General features: G+C 43.5%; 2 protein-coding genes across 2 annotated transcripts; both read left to right on the top strand.

Moving 5' to 3' along the window:
* Positions 1-177: 177 nt before the first annotated feature.
* LOC135711733 (dynein regulatory complex protein 9-like) lies at positions 178-1651 on the top strand. The gene is made up of 5 exons (XM_065234701.1): positions 178-537; positions 599-697; positions 753-1045; positions 1104-1412; positions 1471-1651. The coding sequence occupies exons 1-5, from the start codon at positions 178-180 to the stop codon at positions 1649-1651; spliced, it is 1242 nt and encodes a 413-aa protein (XP_065090773.1).
* Positions 1652-11903: 10252 nt separating this feature from the next.
* Positions 11904-13405, top strand: LOC135711714 (dynein regulatory complex protein 9-like). Its single transcript, XM_065234679.1, has 5 exons — positions 11904-12279; positions 12340-12438; positions 12501-12793; positions 12851-13159; positions 13225-13405. The coding sequence occupies exons 1-5, from the start codon at positions 11920-11922 to the stop codon at positions 13403-13405; spliced, it is 1242 nt and encodes a 413-aa protein (XP_065090751.1). The 5' UTR covers positions 11904-11919.
* Positions 13406-19056: the final 5651 nt, after the last annotated feature.

Genomic DNA, 19056 nt, shown 5'->3' with positions numbered 1-19056 from the left:
GTTACTGCGGAAACGGATACAACCCGTTTCTCCCGGTTCCTACAAGTTCGTGTGCATTGAAGCGCATGACTATAGCGGTCCCTGGCAACGTTGCAAACGTGTACCAAAACGCGTGTTGAATCGATGCGTTCTGGTTCGCCAGATACGCACAATGCAATAGCTTGAGACACGTGGGAAATGGCAGACGCAACTGAAGAAATCTTCGCCGGCGATTCCGAGGAGGACATCGAAACGGTCAGGAAAAAGATCGAGAAGATTCGCCTGGAGATCATGGCGTACGGTGAGGGGGAGCACGATTCGTACGATCCGGAAAGTCTGCAGAAGGTGGAGTTTAAAATCCAGATCAACCGGGTTACGTTGATCCTGCAGGAAATGTCCGAAACGTTGGAGGTGCTCTTCAGCTTACCGTTGATTTGTCGAAATCAGGAACTCATGGCGGAGCACTTTAATGCCGAGGAACAGGACGTGCTACGGGTGCTGTGCAAGTATATGCGATCTAAGGATGATGGAGGTGGTCCAGTTCCGGAAGTGGTCAACGTGAGTGGGTTGGGCATTTGCTATAGATTTCATTTTTTAAATAACGAATGCACATCTTTAGATGGCCGATTTCCAATTTCCTTCGACAAAGTTCATTGAGCTTGTGGACATGATCTCGAACAAGGATCTTCACAAGGCTATTGTGAATCAAGTGAAGAATGTAAGATGAATTTTTTTTCAATGATTGATCTTTAAATTGAATATCGTAAATTTAGCTACCAGGTGTCTACAGGAAATTTCTGTCCAACATTCGTGAATTCCGCAAGTTCACGATCAGCAAAATGAACATGACCGCCCAGAAGGATCTGGCTAAGGAGAAGATCCTGCACCGAATGTGGCAATCAAATGAACGGAACATGAAGAAAATTGCCAAAATCGAGCAGGTTTTGGACGAAAAACAGGCTGCCTTCCGCAGGGAAATCGAAGAAAAGACAGCCATCATCGAAAAGTTTCGAGCTGACATCAAACGGTTGGAGGAGCAGAGCAAGAAGCAAATTACTGCGTTTATGTACTAACTATTTCCAGTTGTAACTTGAGAATGGTAATCTAAGCTTGGTTTATTTTAGTGACGGATCGGATCGGGAGATGTTTCGTTATTTTGAACTTAGCGATCGAAGGTACGAGCAGCTACATGAGGAAGCCAACCGTCTGATAAAAGAGTATCAGAAAACGCTGAAGGAAGATCTTCGGGTGGAGAAGGAGAATCGATTGAAGAAGGCAACCCTGACTCAACAGTTACAGGTGTGGCTCAACAAGTACGACAAGGATGCTGGAGCGAGGACCAAGGAACTGAATGCTCTGTCGTATACCCTAAGAACTCGCCAGGAGGAATTCGATAAGTGGAAGGGAACCATGTTCGACCCACAGGAGAAGAAGTATTACCTGCTGCTTATACGGGCCCGAAACAATCGTTGAAGCTTTCTTTTTTCGCAGATATTTTGACGCTATTGAAGAACGACGACTGGACGAACTGCACGCACACCAGGAGTCGGTTCACCTTTTCATGATGAACCGGGCGGCTAAAGTGCTGCAGCGCGCCTGGCGTTCGGTGGCCGAACGAAAGCGCAAAATGCGGGGCCGTCGTGGTGGACGGCGCGGGAAGGGCAAAAAGTAAATCCCGAACAAATGTATTTTCTACCTCCGAGAATGTCACAACGATACCGCAATCTCATAATCAATCCCAACCATACACAATCAGAATCAATCCCAGTATTGGAAGTAATTTAGTACAGAATATGCAATCAACATTTTAATAGGAAGTAAAATTATGCTACTATTTCATTCGTGCAAGCTTTTTTGCGAATACAATCTTCGGAAGGTTACATATATGTTGTCCCTGATTTTGTATATCAATGTAAAACACAAAGGTGTGTAAATTTTTGCGCTGTTGAAATGAATAAATCGAGTGGAGTTTGAACGGATTTTTTATTAAATTTGTTGCAAGACGCTGGATTTGTTGTCAAAAAATGACTACGACAACCAGAGAAAGAGAAAAACAATCACAGTGAACTTCGATAATGTTGTTACCAAACTGCAAGATTTCTCGTGTCACTTTTCAAATAGACCAATGTAACAAATCCGTTATTTTGAGAAAATCGAAGTTGAAGTTCGACAGATTATTATTTTAACTGTTTATAAACAATTAATTTTGTAATACTATTTTTAGCGTAGTCAGTGAATAATAGTGTTGGGTCATATTTTTTGTCAGTGTGCTGCTATTGTGCCGCAGATGTGCCAATTGTGCCGGTCATAGAGCAAGCTGCGATTGTTTGTAAAATAGAGATTGCTAAAGTATGATTGTGTCAGTGATTTGTTTTCATCGGGAAAATTTTCCGCTATAAAGTTTTTTTTTCCCGATGAAAACATTTTGCGTATACGTATACGTGACGTAGTGTGCGTACGATAAACGTCAGCAATCTCTATACCCATCCCGGCAACTCGATATTTGTGACACCTTGAATGTTTTGGTTTGAAACCGCAAGGATAAATTGGATTGTTGGTGTTTTGTGTTCATAAAATAATAAAAGTCCTGTGTTTTAGGGTTTTATAATGCTCTCAAAGGCAAAACAGAAACCTAGCCTTTCGTGATGTGAAAAGCAACGGTCTATGAGCGGCCGAAAAGAGTTGGAACCGGTGCGGAACATTGTTTGAGTCTGACTATAGAGGATGATGAATATGACTTCTTTAGTTTGTTTTGTGTGAGTTGCAGCATAATTTGAATTAAGGATGCTAATGGAGTCTGATTAATTGCCTCTTTCTATTGAGCCCACTCTAGAACTCCCATTTCGTATTTAGATCTATAAGTGAACCGAGAAGTGAAATGCTGTTCTGAGTTCCTCTAGTATATTCTATTAGAGAATGTACCTGAATATACAGTCAAACAGCACGTAATGTTGTGAACAATGACAGTTGTCCAGCAGTGCTCCCAATTCCTACGAGATTGTGTCGAAACTGTACCGATGGATGTGCCCAAGCTATGCCGAACCAAATTTCGACACAATGTGATGAATGACTTACACCTAGACTTACACCTTGGTAGAAACGGTAAAATCACAATTTGACTTTGAAATTCATGCTATAGAAATATAGAAAAACACGTAGGACGTTTTAACAAGTCTAGTTGCAAATCAGACATGTTACATTTGACGATTGTTCTCAATGACATAATCAATGAGTGTTACATTGGACGTTTTGTTCTACATGATACTAGATTCCCTTTCACAGATTTCAGAAAATAAGCACCAATCATGGTAGGCAGTCCAAATGTCCGAAGTAACAATCACGTATCCGTAATGGATCAATGAAAATGCTGAGGTTTTGACAGAACTATGCTGTGGCTACCACAGTATTTTACATATGATCGCCCATATACAGTAGCGCCAAAAGCATGCCGTGGTGGGTTCAAAGCTCGATTAGATGCTCAATTAGTGATCTGTTTCAAACTGTACATTGAACAATGTTTGACCTGTTATCATAAATAAAAGAAAGTAAATTTGGATGGGTGTTTTTGTATCACATACAATGATAAAAGAGCAATAGCAACAATCAATACGAAACTAACGATTTTAAATTGGCTCACCACTTTAGTAGCCTATTGGTCCCAAGCAAACGATTAACGTACCCTATTCTAGTTGAAATTCTATTACTACACTATGTTTGTTTTGATTCGCTATGAAAGTTTGACAGATAACATCAGGGGTGTGTGGATTCATGCAGAACATGCAGGGGTGAGTGAAATAGCTTGGGACTGCTTGGGACCGTTGTTCTGGTACTGAGTGAGCCAAAAATAATAATGATTTTCTTCGGGACCCAGTGGTCTTAGAGTTACCTCTATGGCAATAGTGTGTATCGATTGCCCAATATTTTTCGATCGGTCTGAACTCAGGGAAATTCGGAGGATTAATCTCTTTGGCGACGAAATTAACATTGTTTGCAGCATACCATTCTACACTGATAACATTTCAAAGATTGTTTTTATGTGTCCCACACATGAATTTTTGCAATGTGATCAACAAATGATATCTATGTGTTGGACACATCCTTAAAAGCCATGTGAAACCACACATACTATTCATTTGACTCATAAATGTCATGTGTGCTTCTGGGTGGATTCTGTTTATGTGTGGTCACATGAAAATCATGTGGAATTTTATATGGAAATTCGTCAATAAAAATGTGTGGAATTCTATTAGTGTAGTGCCTCCTTAGAGTAGTGGCAGCTGGCTAGATCCGGCCAAAACATAAAGTTGGTCTTGTGTTGTCGAATGAAGGGTAAAATCCGCTTTTTCAGACACTCTTTAATGTAAACCTTCGACGTCATTGTGTGAGATGTGATGAAAACCTTGGTTTTAGAGCCACAACGGCATTCCTTGCCGAATCATTAGTTTTCGAGCAAACTTATCAGCAAAAACAAATTTATACCTGGAAAGGACATCCCCATGGCCAGTAGCCAGGTAAAATTTTCGTCCGGGATTTGTTTATAATCCATTTTGAAATATGTTTCGGTATCCATTAAAATACAAATTTCGTCAAAACTCGTTCATTTAGTAATCCTGCTCGCTTTTTGGCCACTAAATTTTGTTTCAGGGAGCAATTCGGATGTTCATCGGCACAAAAAGACTTATATCCTTTTCTTGAAAGGATGTTACGCACGGTGAAAAAGTTGGAATCGTATTTCTTTGTCAAATCACGTATGGGAGACACCTGGGTTGCTTTTCACGTACCTCAACACCTTTCTCCTCAGTTCTTTGTCCCTAGTGCCACTTTTATGATATGCGCGAGGCGCTGTGCTCTATCCACACTCAGAGTATCCTTGTAACATTTGATTACAAGACTCACTGTTGACTTTGGGAATTTTAACACTTTTGCTATTTTTGAGGCAGACCACGAAGGGTTCTCTAGATGTGTGTGCACAATAATCTTCTTTTCTCAAGTTCCATGATCCGTAATTTCGGGATGCGTCGATCAATCGAGAAAAACTTTCACCAATTTCTTCGTCAATGAAACATCAACAAATGCCTGTCAAACGTTTTTGTTCCAACCACCAGGTGTATTAAATCGTGCGTCCAGATTTACTTTGAATCGAGCTTTATTTTCCTTCTTATCTCAACTGGTTTCGAAGCTTAAAAGTGGGAAATTCAAATTGATTTCACATGAAGCGTTCGGTTACTATATCAGGATACTCACTCAACTCCCTCACCAGTCCGTCGTTACTCATCTTTACCGTAGCAAACTCAATCAGTTCAATTTCGAGTCAGTCAACGAGTCAACCCAACTGGCAGTTATGCTTCATTATATTGCTATTGCTCTCTGGCAAATAACCAGCATAGTCCTAGCATCATTAACCTGCTAAAATTCAAGAATTTCTGCTCATGCAGCTTACGGTAATTCCAACAATCAATACGAAACTAACGATTTTAAATTGGCTTACCACTTTAGTAGCCTATTGGTCCCAAGCAAACGATTAACGTACCCTATTCTAGTTGAAATTTTATTACTACACTACACTGAAACAAAGACCATAGTTAGGAATACTATTTTGCAGAAAACACTTATTTTCAATATAACTACGCTTAATGCCGTTAAATCTACCATAATTTCAGTATAGTTGACTAAAAATATAATCAAATTTACTACCATTTTGTCAAAACTACTATGCTTACTCAAACGGCATAGTAGTTTTGATAGAAAAAATAGTAAAATTAAATGAATTTCGTTTCTGCACAAATCTATTGGTGGGAGTATTTAATTTAAACCATCAATATAGTATTTTTGCCAATAGATTTTGTTTCTGTGTATGTTTGTTTTGATTCGCTATGAAAGTTTGACAGATAACATCAGGGGTGTGTGGATTCATGCAGAACATGCAGGGGTGAGTGAAATAGCTTGGGACTGCTTGGTGCTATAGCACCACCTTACGGTAAGCAACATTGGTGCTAAAAGAAAAACTTCAGCAGCGGAAGCTGTGCATCGCAGCCAACTTTACGCTGTTGATATGTGAATTAACGACGTAATAAAAAAAAAACACATTTTTCCTAAGACGTTTAATAAAGATATTGTTCAAGTTGTTCCTGTTATCTGCCGTGTTTAATTACGGGACACAACATTGTGGCGACGAGTCGGTTCGGTACGAAGTAGTTTTCGCGTCGGTTCTGTGGAATTCGCGATTCGAACCTCACAATGGCAAAGGGCGGAGATCTCGCTGACATCCTCGAGCAGATGAGCCGTTTGATGGAAGCGCAAGCCAACGCACAGAAAGCGCTTCTGGAACAGCTTGTGAAGCCGAAGGACACCGAGTTCCTGATGGAGGCACTGTCAAAAACGCTCCCGGAATTCTCATACGATCCACAAAACGGAGTGGTTTTCGACAAGTGGTATGCACGACACCAAGAAGTGTTTTCCAAGGGCGGTGCTGCACTCGAAGAAGCAGACCGAGTGAGATTGCTCCTGCAGAAGCTGAATTCGATGGATCACGACCGGTACGTGAATTTTATTCTATCGAGGACCCCACGAGAAATTACGTTTGCGGACACAGTGGAAACGCTGAAGGAAATGTTCGGTCACCAGACATCTGTGTTTTTCCGTCGTTTCCAGTGTTTACAAACACGCAAGCGAGACGCTGACGATTTTGTCACCTACGCCAGTGCTGTGAACAAATCATGCGAAGATTTCAACGTCAACACCATCACTGCTGATCAATTTAAGTGCTTGATCTTTGTCGCTGGGCTGCACTCGGAGAAAAACAAAGACATTCGGACGAGATTGCTCGCGAAGATGGAAAGCGAGACAGTGGCGGATCCAATGACTCTCAAGAAGCTGTTGTTGGAATGTCAGCAAATGGACAATCTCAAACACGACACCGCTGTTATTGAGAACCCAAAAGCTGCCGTGTACGCTGTGTGTGATGCTGTGCGAGGTAACAATAAATGGTCATCGGAGAAGAAGAAACAGGATGCTGCTAAGTCTCCACGACGACCGTGCTGGCAGTGCGGGCAGATGCATTTTGTTGCAGATTGCTCGTATACAACTCACACCTGTCGAAGCTGCGGAAAAGTGGGGCATAAGGAAGGCTATTGTGGATGCTTCTCAAGGTCTGCTAAGTCTACTCCAGCTTTATCGGAACCACCACCGGAAGTCGGTAGTAAGAAGAAGAAGAAGTACAGGAATAAAAAGCAACATGAGCAAACTGGCCACACGAAGGGTATTTATGCAGTCAACAAGGCCGGTGTCATCGGCAGACGTAAATACGTAGAAATTTGCATCAACGATTTCCCGATAGAACTTCAAATCGATTGCGGTTCGGACTACACGATTGTTTCTGAGGAGTCACTAACACAGCTCGGTGATCCGGAAACATGTTCCACGAGTCTGAAAGTAACTACAGCATCAGGCAAGCTACTACCACTGAATTCGGAGTTCGAGTGCCAGGTTACACTGAAGGGATTGACCAAGCGTTCGGTGTGCTACGTGACATCGGTGAAAGGCTTCAACGTTCTCGGAAGCGATCTCATGGATGCTTTTGGTCTGTATGACGTTCCGATTAATTCGTTCTGCAAGCTAGTTACGACCGTAGGAGATTCGGAGGTGTATTGCAATGCACTGAAGGCAAAGTATCCAGCGGTTTTTCAAGATGGGCTCGGACGTTGTACGAAAACAAAGGTTCAGCTATTTCTTCTACCAGGGGTGAAGCCGGTATTCAAACCCAGAAGGCCGGTGCCTTTCCATTCACAACGACTGGTGGAGAAGGAACTCCAGCGACTTCAAAACCTTGGTGTCATCGAGCAGGTGGACTTCTCGAACTGGGCGGCACCCATTGTTGCTGTTGGCAAGGCACAGCGTGACGCAGACGGAGATCCGATAGTGCGTATTTGCGCGGATTATTCCACGGGGCTCAATGCGGTGCTGGAAGCACATAAGTTCCCTCTACCTACTCCTGACGACATTTTCGCAAAGCTGAGTGGCAGTCAGTACTTTAGTGTGCTGGACTTGTCAGATGCATATCTACAGATGGAAGTTGAGGAGGATTCCCAGAAGTTGCTGACAGTGAATACCCACAAAGGACTCTTCAAATATAAGCGGCTTCCTCCGGGGGTAAAATCAGCTCCAGGAGCCTTCCAAAAAGTTATCGACAACATGATTGGCGATTTGGAAGGAACTGAATCTTTTCTCGACGACGTTATTGTGTTCGGGAAAACAAGAGCTAAGCACGACCAGAACCTCGAAAACACAATTCAACGGATCCAGGAGTACGGGTTTCGGCTCAAGATTGAGAAGTGCAAATTTTGCATGAGTCAAGTGAAGTATTTGGGACATATTATCGATCGTGATGGCATTCGAACAGATCCGGAGAAGGTATCGGCAATTTCACAAATGCCTCCACCCAGGAATGTCACGGAGCTTCGTTCTTTCTTGGGCGCAGTGAATTATTATGCGAAGTTCATCAAGGAAATGCACCTACTGCGTAAACCTTTAGACCAGCTGCTCCAAAAGGACAGGCAGTGGGACTGAACGGAAGAATGTAAGCGTTCGTTTTTGAGATTCAAGGAGCTGTTAAAGTCGGACCTGGTGCTTACACACTACAATCCTCAACTGCAGATTGTGGTGGCAGCTGATGCCTCCAACACGGGCATTGGAGCGAATATTCGACATCGGTTTCCTGATGGCACAGAAAAGGTGATTCAACACGCATCGAGGTCATTGACACCGACGGAGCGTGGTTATGGGCAAATCGACAAGGAAGCTCTGGCACTAGTCTACGCCGTAACAAAGTTTCATAGAATGCTACTTGGACGACCATTCATTCTTGAAACTGATCACCAGCCTCTTCTTCGCATATTTGGTTCGCATAAGGGAATACCAACGCACACATCGAATAGGCTGCAACGTTTTGCATTGACAATGCTGTGTTATGATTTCAAGGTCCAATACGTCAGCACTACCAAGTTTGGATATGTGGACATACTTTCAAGGCTCATCAATTCGGCGGTGAAACCGGAAGAAGACTTTGTCATTGCATCGGTTCAATTGGAGGAAGATCTTCTAGCAGTTCTGGAGGATTCAGTCGGCAATACCCCAGTCACTTCCAGGATGATTGCGACGGCAACTAAACATGACAAGGTGCTGAAGCGTGTAATCCAGTGTATCGAGTGCGGCTGGCCATCAAAGGTAGATGATCCGGATTTGAAGGTGTTCGACAATAGGAAGGAAAGTCTGATGGTTACTCAAGGCTGTATTCTTTTCGGAGAACGTGTAGTGGTTCCTCAACTTTACCGAAAGCGGATTCTACAACGATTGCACCATGGACATCCGGGCATCGTTCGAATGAAGTCATTAGCTCGGAGTTTCGTGTTTTGGCCTGGCATTGATGGACAAATCGAAACCTACGTTAAACAGTGTAAGGAATGCGCATCTGTAGCTAAGTCTCCAGCTCATGCTACACCGGAAGTATGGCCAACTCCATCTGGACCATGGCAGCGTCTGCATATCGATTTTGCGGGGCCAATCGATGGACTTTGGTTCCTAATCATTGTTGATGCGTTTTCACGATGGCCGGAGATCTACCCAACGAAGACAACTACGGCCAAAGTAACAAAACAGTTTCTTCGAAGCACTTTCGCACGGTTGGGATTGCCATTGACGATCGTTTCGGACAACGCTGCACAATTCACTTGCGAAGAATTCGAAACGTACTGCAAATTGAATGGAATCACACACCTGCTCACCGCTCCCTACCATCCGCAGTCTAACGGACAGGCGGAGCGGTTTGTAGATTCGATGAAGCGTGCGATGAAGAAAATCAACAAGGGAGAACCCCTCCAGGAGACACTAGAAGTGTTTCTGGCTACGTACCGCTCAACGCCAAGCGGAGTTACCGAGCAGAAATCACCGAGTGAAATGATGTTCGGTAGACAGATGAGAACAACGCTTGACCTATTGCGGCCGACGGAAATCTCCAAACCCGTCGACTTGGAAACGGCTACTGGGAAGCAGGAAAGGTAATCGAGAAGATTGGAACAGTAAATTACAATATCTGGTTGGATGGACAGCGAGTTGGTCTCATCCGATCTCATATCAATCAACTCCGTCCACGACACACCGTAGTGAACTATAACGAAAGAGAACCGTTTGCAGCAAAACATGACGAATCGTTGCCGTTGACAATATTACTTGGCGAGTTCAACATCAATCCACAACCAACGGTAGATGTTCCGGAGGATCAGCCACCTGAAGGTCAACCGAATCAACCGAATGGGCATCCAGGACAACGATCATCTGTTCCAGCGTCAAGTTTTGGCAGTTCAGACTGGTTGGTTAGAAGGGCCAGTTTGGAATCTGGTTGCGAGTCTGGATAACAACGGCACCATTAACCTCCAGCTAAGTAATAGAATTCAAAAATTTTATATCGTACTGCACAGCCAGTTCGAAATCGTAAATAATTCGCTGTCCCTGCTCTAATTGATTCGCTGTAAGAAGCATGTTTTTTGAAGAACTATTTCAGAAGTAGAATTAAAATACTTGCTCAAAAACATGATTACACTAATTTAATTTAAAACAGCTTGAACTAGCATTAATATGCTTTAGTACGTGATTAAACGTAACGGAATAGATATACAACAACAAACAACTACATTAGTAACCGGTTACTACGGTTAAAAATATCCATTACCTAAAATAGTTAAGAATACTTATCAGATACTTGGAAATACTTAATTGATACTAGAGCTATAGTTTAGAGTGGGTAGCCACAGCATAGTTCTGTCAAAGCCTCAACATTTTCATTGATCCATTGACTCTCATCGTAGACCTTCGCTAGTATGAATCATTTACCTCCTTAAAAAAAAGTTGAACTAGAGTGAACATGTTTGGGAGTAACCTCACCCTACCCTAGAAACGGCAGTGTAAATTAATTACCCCCCTAAACGGTGTTGGGAAGGGTCCGGACCTAGGCGAGTAAGAGAGGTGACACAGTCGGAAGAAGTGTTAGTTTGTTTACTAAAATGAACCATGCTCATTTTGTTATGGCAAGTTTGCTATAAGAAATGCTCCTCGTGTTTATTAGCGAAATTCATATCAAAGATTGATTAATTGTGTAGGAAATCAGTTTGGCACGGCATTTGTGACCAGCATACAGCTCCGGTCGTATGAAACAGGTCAAAAACTGTCCAAATCCGCAGAAAAAAAATTTTGTTTTGAATTTTTGTATAGCAAAATAGTGAACTTTTCGTCAACATTAACGGCAAAGAACTCACCAACACTGGAAGACCGTGAGTTCCTGCCCACCTCTCATTTCCCATCTCGGGTCCGGACCACGATGGAAAATGAACAGGTGGCCAGGAACTCACAGTCTCCCAGTGTTGGTGAGTTCTTTGCCGTTAATGTTCACGAAAAGTTCACTATTTTGCTATACAGAAATTCAAAACAAAAATTTTATCTGCGGATTTGAACAGTTTTTGACCTGTTTCATACTACCGGAAGGTGTATGCTGGTCACAAATGCCGTGCCAAACTGATTTCCTACTCAATTAATCAATCTTTGATGTGAAATTCGCTAATAAACACGAGGCGCATTTCGTATAGCAAACATGCCATAACAAAATGGGCATGGTTCATTTAAGTAAACAAACTAACACTTCTTCCGACTGTTACACCTATGTATTAGCCGTCTCGGGTCCGGACACCCAACAGAGCATATTTTGTTTGTTTTAATTTTCTACCACGGAAGTACCGTTACTGAGGAAACAACACAATCCATTTTCTTTGGTTCGCAATTGGGTTAGGGGACGTAATGCCCGGCAACGTGGTAACGGAATTGTGTAAAATCGATCCGGTATCGTCAAACATGCATCCTGTGGCAATAATTTTCATTCAAGACTGAGCGCGCGAAATGCCAGACACGATCGTGGAAATCTTCGCCGGTGATTCCGAGGAGGACATCGAAACGGTGAAAAACATGATCGAGAAGATCGGACTGGAGATCATGGCCTATGGCGAGGAAGAGTACGACTCCTACGACCCGGAAAGTCTGCAGAAGCTCGAGTTTAACATTCAGATCAATCGGGTCACAGTGATCCTGCAGGAAATGTCCGAAACGCTAGAGGTGCTGTTGAGTTTGCCGTTGATTTGCCGGAATCAGGAACTCCTGGCGGAGCACTTCAATGCCGAGGAACAGGACGTCTTGCGGCTGCTGTGCAAGTATATGCAATCCAAAAGTGATGATGGTGGTTCGGTGCCGGAAGTGGTCAACGTTAGTGGGTTGCGGCTTTGCTAAGGATTTAAATTTTTAACATGCAATTTAAATCTTTAGATGGCAGATTTCCAATTTCCTCCGACAAAGTTTATTGAACTTGTGGAGATGGTCTCGAACAAAGATCTTCACAAGGTTATTGCGAGCCAGGTGAAGAATGTAAGTTCATTAACAGTAATTTTCAACAATCTTTAAACCTAATTTAAACCATATAATTACAGCTCCCGGCGGTGTACAAAAAGTTCCTATCCAACATTCGTGAGTTCCGCAAGTTCACGATCACCAAGATGAAAATGACCGCCCAAAAGGATTTGGCCAAGGAGAAGATCCTGCACCGGATGTGGCAATCCAATGAGCGGAACATTAAGGAAATTGCCATAACCGAGCGTGTGCTGGAGGAGAAAGCGGTCGCTTTTCAGGCAGAAATTGAGGACAAGACAGCCATCATCGAAAAGTATCGTTCCGACATTGCACGTCTGGAGGATCAGAGCAAAACTCAAATAACTGCCTTTATGTACTGTTTTCAGTGAAACAATCTTGAATTTTAATATCAATTTCATATTTTTTCCAGCAACGAATCCGATCGGAAGATGTTTTACTACTTTGAGCGAAGCGATCAGAGGTACGAGCAGCTTCAGGAGGAAGCCAACAGCCGCACAAAGGAGTATCATAAAACGCTGGAGGAAGATCTTCGGGTCGAAAAGGCAAATCGTACGATGAAGGCGAAGCTGACTCAGCAGTTACAACTGTTGCTTAACAAGTACGACAAGGATGCCGGAGAGAGGACCCATGAACTGAATGCTTTGGCCGGTACTCTGCGTGATCGGCAGGAGGAATTCGATGAGTGGAAGAGAATCGTGTTCGATCCACAGGAGAAGAAGTATTGCCGTGCCACCGGAACACTGTTTGGTCTAAACTTCATTGAAATTATCTTCTTTTCTGCAGATACTTCGACGCCATCGAAGAACGGCGCCTGGACGAACTGAGGGCTCAGGAGGAGGTGATTTTCCATTTCATGATGAAACGGGCGGTCATTGTGCTGCAACGTGCCTGGCGTTCGGTGGCCGAACGGAAGCGTAAAATGCGTGGCCGCCGCGGTGGACGGCGCGCCAAGGGCAAAAAGTAATGTTCCTACATATATACATTTAAAATTCAATATTCCTATTAATCCTAGTCGAAATTCAGTATTGAAATTTATGATATGAAACTGCCAAAAACCTTCTTACAGGAAGTAAATTGCAACTTTCGGTTCCTTTCGGGCGAGTATTTATGCAAATGCCATCCACACCAGAGAACATATATGGTGACGTGTATTGTGAAGCACTAAGATTGATTGTATCGTTCTGCACTGTTGAAATGGTTAGTTAAACGAGTGGAATATTAGTTCTATGCATTAGATCAACGGAAATAAATCATGGTAAACTGTGAATTTGAGTAGTTGGGAGCTTCACTTTGACAGCTCTTGTTTACATTAGTTTAAAAATATTTAGTAGATTGTATGCGCTTCAACGGTGTTAGCCGAGCTCTTGGAGTTTCCTATTTAAGTGAGAGTTTTTTTTTTTTTTAAATGCGTTTATTTTTCCAGGCTCATTTGCCGTAGCTTTGCGGAGCCGATATTCATTGTTTGGATGACAAAATTTCTTAAAACTAACGTTAGTAAAGCGGGGGCCGATTACTCGCGGCTATCTCGAGGTTAGGGGTAACAAATTGTAACAAATGGATGGCAGGGTAGGGATTGAGAACACAAGGTTTGGAGAGCAATGTGCTTTTTATCTCGAACTAAGCGACCAACTGACGAAAAAGACAAACATGGGGGTACACCGGTGGGCAGCTAACAACTTGGGGGAACACAAGATGACACTAAATACTAAATCCTCAGATCGATCCGTTTTAAAAACACATAAATTAAATTAAAATATTCGAGATCTCGGCTCGCCAAGATGTCTCTAACGGGCATAGGTTGTTTTCCTCGGGCCCTGAGGGATGCGGATAACTCGGATCTAGCATCACAATGTAGGGTGCATGACCAAAGCACGTGGTCGATATCGTGATAGCCACTACCACAAGCGCACAAATTGCTGCCTGCGAGCCCGATTCGGAAGAAATGCGAGTCTAACGAGTAGTGATTGGACATGAGCCTTGATATGACACGTATAAAGTCACGGCTCATGTCCAATCCTTTGAACCATGGCTTGTTCGACACCTGTGGGAGAATAGAATGTAACCATCTTCCCAGATCACTCTCATTCCATTTTTGTTGCCAGTTGGTGAGGACGTGCTGACGGGTAATTGAGAAAAATTCCGCAAAGGCGATTTGTCGATCAAAAATATCGCCTTCCATAGCGCCCACCTTAGCTAGCGAGTCCGCTTTCTCATTACCCGGAATTGAGCAATGAGATGGGACCCAAGCTAAGGTGATAGTATAGGAGCAGTTAGATAAAGTACTCAATTTTGCTCGGATTTCGGTCAGGAAATACGAGGAGTGCTTCATCGGCCTCATTGATCGAATAGCCTCCAACGAGCTAAGGCTATCAGTAAAAATAAAATAGTGATCAGATGGTAGTGAGGCAATTTGCTCTACTGCGTAAAATATGGCTGCTAGTTCCGCAACGTATACGGAACAGGGTTTTTGCTGTTGATATGAGGCGCTATGAAATTCGTTGAATACTCCAAATCCAGTGGAAGCGTTTATAGTTGACCCATCTGTGAAAAAACTCTTATTGTTACTAACATGGTGGTACTTGTTTGCAAAAATTAAGGGAACAACCATCGATCGATGGTGATCTGGTATTCCACGGATTTCTTGCAACATGGTCAGATCAAAATTTACAGAGGAACTATAAAAGTCTTGGAGGCAAACACGAGAGGAATTGAGTGAAGAAGGGCCAATCTCCAGCGTCATGTACTCGTAATAGAGACTCATGAATCTTGTTTGAGGATTTCTGTCGAGCAGCTTCTCAAAGTTTTCTATTACTAATGGGTTCATTACTTCACAACGGATAAGAAACCGGAAGGACAGTTCCGCGAAACGATCTGTCAGTGGGAGAACACCCGCGAGTACTTCGAGGCTCATCGTATGCGTCGAGTGCATACAGCCAAGCGCGATTCGGAGGCAACGGTATTGAACCCGTTGTAGCTTCAGGATATGTGTTTTCGCCGCGGATTGAAAGCAGAAGCTTCCGTACTCTAGAACCGACAAGATGGTTGTTCGGTACAACCTGATCAGATCTTCCGGGTGTGCTCCCCACCAAGTTCCAGTGATTGTACGAAGAAAATTGATTCTTTGTTGGCATTTTTGTTTCACAAACGCAATATGTTTTCCCCATGTGCTTTTGGAATCGAACCAGACACCTAAATACTTAAAAGATATACTTTGAGTGATTGTTCTACCCTTTAGTTGAAGCTGTAACTGTGCAGGATGATGCTTCCTAGAAAAAACAACCAACTCAGTTTTCTCCGGAGAGAATTCGATACCCAGCTTCATAGCCCAAGTAGACAAATTGTCTAAGGTATCTTGCAATGGTCCTTGCAGGTCCGGTGCACTTGGCCCTATAACGGACACAACGCCGTCATCTGCAAGCTGCCTTAGCGAGCAATTTTCATCAAGACAACCATCAATGTCTTTTACATAAAAATTATAAAGAAGGGGGCTTAAACATGAACCCTGGGGGAGACCCATGTAACTAATTCGTGAAGTTGTCGAGTTTCCATGAGAAAAGCTCATATATTTCTCAGACAACAAGTTGCTCAAATAGTTGTTCATAATTGGTGAAAGCCCACTATCGTGGAGTTTATCCGAAAGGACATCGATACAAACAGAATCAAAAGCCCCCTTAATGTCCAAGAAAACTGAACCCATTTGCTGTTTTTGCGCATAGGCCAGTTGAATTTCAGTTGAAAGCAACGCAAGACAGTCGCTCGTTCCTTTGCCTCTCCGAAATCCAAATTGCGTATCTGAAAGTAAACCATTCGACTCGACCCATTTGTCTAGACGAAAAAGAATCATTTTCTCCAACAATTTCCGTACGCAGGACAGCATCGCGATGGGACGGTACGAGTTATAATCCGAAGCGGGTTTACCGGGTTTTCGAATGGCGATAACTCTTACTTGCCTCCAGTCATCCGGAACAATGTTGTGCTCCAGAAATTGATTGAATAAGTTCAACAAGCGTCTCTTCGCGACATCTGGGAGATTTTTAAGCAAGTTGAACTTGATTCTATCCATTCCTGGAGCTGAATTGTTACATGAAAGGAGAGCAAGTGAGAATTCCACCATCGAAAACGGGGAATCTATTTCGTTATTACCCGACGGACGATCACGAACGTTGGTTTGAACCGACACCGAATCCGGGCAAACTTTCCGCGCGAAGCTGAATATCCAACTGTCCGAGTACTCCTTGTCTTCGTTAATCGGTGATGACGCGTTTCGCATTCTCCTGCCGACATTCCAGAGTGTTCTCATGGAAGTCTCTCGCGACAAACCATCGACGAACCGACGCCAGTAACCGCGTTTTTTTGCTTTAATTAAGTCCTTAAAAGTTTTCTCGAGGTCGGTGTACCGCTCGAAATCCCCGACCTTGCCGTGTTTGCGGAACCGTTTAAACGCGGCGGACTTCTCGCTGTTCGCGTCGGTGCAATCCTTATCCCACCACGGGGTGGGAGGTCGCTTGCGGACGGAAATACCCGGAACACGTTTCGTCTGTGCTCGCAGCGCAGAATCGATGATAAGACGCGCGAGAAAGGAGTACTCGTCCAGCGGAGGAAGTACGTCAACCGATTGGCTGGCATCAAGAACCGCGGTCGCGAATTTTCGCCAGTCAATGTTTTTTGTAAGATCGTACGCGATGTCGACCGAACGAGTAGAAGATGAACCATTGGTAATAGAAATTTTGATTGGCAAATGGTCACTACCATAGGGATCTTGAATTACTTTCCACGAGCAATCCAACGATAGTGAACTCGAACAAAGTGAGAGGTCTAATCTGCTTATTTTTGCTGGAGGTTTGGCTACTCGTGTTGCTTCCCCGGTGTTCAGAATTGTCATTTTGAAGAAGTCGCACATGTCGTATATCAAGGTTGAGCGGTTGTCGTCGTACAGTTCCCCCCAGCCTGTACCGTGAGAGTTAAAATCTCCCAAGATCAACCGTGGCTCCGGCATAGCCGTGCAGATATCCGAGAAACTTTGACGAGAAATCGAAGTTCGCGGTGGAAGATATACTGAGGCAATACTGAGGCATTTACCTCGAATATTAACCTGACATGCAACAACTTCAATGCCTGTCACCGAAGGCAGATCGATTCTGTAGAAGGAATGGAGCTTGTTGATCCCCAGAAGCACCCCTCCATACGAATCTGCGCGGTCAAGGCGAATAATGTTGAAATCGTGGAAAGCAAGATCGTTGTCTGAAGAGAGCCATGTTTCACAAAGGGCAAATGCATCAGAAAGTGAGTTGTTAACTAAAAATTTAAATGTGTCAAGTTTTGGCATAAGACTTCTACAGTTCCACTGAAGAACAGAGATCATATCCCCGACCTCATTCGGAGAATTATCCATCGAAAGATATGATCGATGCAAGGAAGGACCACCTAGAAGCTAGTTGCTTCAAAAGAGTTTTCACCATTGGCAGCACTAAATTAATAATGCTCCTCGTTGAGTCAGAGACATTGAATATACTGAAGAAGCTATCCACAATACCAGAAAACGTGAACATGGGGGCATGTTCTTGCTGATTATTCAGCTGCTTTTCTGGCCGAAAAACTGGGACATCTGGGGTTTTAGATGATCCTGGAAGTGACGGAAAGTTCTTGTCATAATTACAAGGTTTAAAACCCGGTGGAATGGGTTTCGGTGTATTTCCGTTACCTCTTAAATTTTCCAAGGTGGAGGGGTGGTCCGTACGAGTGGCCTTACGAGGCTTTTCGGTGGTGTGTTGTTTTGCTCGTTTTCTCGTATTGCCTTTAAAGACAAACGGACTACCCTCACCGCCCTCTGAGTCAGAGTCTAGATCATCAACTGGCAAAATGGAGAACGTGTTACTGTTTTTTGGTGTGGTCTGAGAAGATGAAGCGGTATTCTTCAAGAGCTCTGCTAGTGTTCTCTTGGAGCGAGCTTGCAGAGACCGCTTAAGTTTTTCTCCCTGCTGTTTATACCTCGGGCAGTTAGTCAGGGTATGCAGGCTCTCCTTGCAGTACACACATTTTGGTGGAGCACCGCAAGGGCCCTCTTGATGTTGCTCGCCACACTGATCGCAGCGTGGTTTGTTCGAGCAGTAGTCCGATGTATGACCAAGTTGTTTACATTTCGAGCAGTTCATTACCCGAGGTACAAACAGGCGTACAGGCAGCCGAACCTTGCCAATAGCGACGTAGTGAGGTAACGCTGAACCCGAAAACGTCACACGAAACGAGTTTGACAAGGAATAAGTTTTTTTGGAGCCTACTACGGATACTGACTGCATTTGAAGGCAGTCCAATATCTTCACCTTCGGCAGAGCACGGTTTTTAAAGATTCCGAAGGAATCGGGACCCAAGAAATCATCACTAGTCAAACTCGCTTCGGTGACCACTCCTTCAATTTCTACCTCACTACTGGGTATGTAGACTCGGTATTCCAATGAAAAAAGCTCGCACGCAACAATTTGGTTAGCCTGCTTCCGGTCATCAACGGTAACGCGCAGTTTTATTGGTGTTACCTTGAAAATATCGGTAACGGCCGAAAAATGTGTTGTTAGATCCTTAGAGATCCTCGGAATGTTCAAAGGTTTTTGTTTGGGCCGG

Source organism: Ochlerotatus camptorhynchus, unplaced genomic scaffold, assembly GCF_037179485.1.
Source record: "Ochlerotatus camptorhynchus isolate MF236.1 unplaced genomic scaffold, CSIRO-AGI_Acam_v1.1 ptg000434l, whole genome shotgun sequence".
NCBI lineage: Eukaryota > Metazoa > Arthropoda > Insecta > Diptera > Culicidae > Ochlerotatus > Ochlerotatus camptorhynchus.
Note: the sequence above shows the minus strand (reverse complement) of the source record. Positions and strands in the feature narration are given on the sequence as shown.

What these genes read in the sequence shown, in the direction of transcription:
- LOC135711733 (XM_065234701.1), top strand. Translation starts at nt 178, where the DNA reads ATGGCAGACGCAACTGAAGAAATCTTCGCCGGCGATTCCGAGGAGGAC. An exon ending in AAGCAAATTACTGCGTTTAT is followed by an intron (nt 1,046 to 1,103) that starts GTACTAACTATT and finishes GGTTTATTTTAG; the next exon opens with TGACGGATCGGATCGGGAGA. An exon ending in TTCGACCCACAGGAGAAGAA is followed by an intron (nt 1,413 to 1,470) that starts GTATTACCTGCT and finishes CTTTTTTCGCAG; the next exon opens with ATATTTTGACGCTATTGAAG.
- LOC135711714 (XM_065234679.1), top strand. Translation starts at nt 11,920, where the DNA reads ATGCCAGACACGATCGTGGAAATCTTCGCCGGTGATTCCGAGGAGGAC. An exon ending in TTGCGAGCCAGGTGAAGAAT is followed by an intron (nt 12,439 to 12,500) that starts GTAAGTTCATTA and finishes ATATAATTACAG; the next exon opens with CTCCCGGCGGTGTACAAAAA. An exon ending in ACTCAAATAACTGCCTTTAT is followed by an intron (nt 12,794 to 12,850) that starts GTACTGTTTTCA and finishes TATTTTTTCCAG; the next exon opens with CAACGAATCCGATCGGAAGA.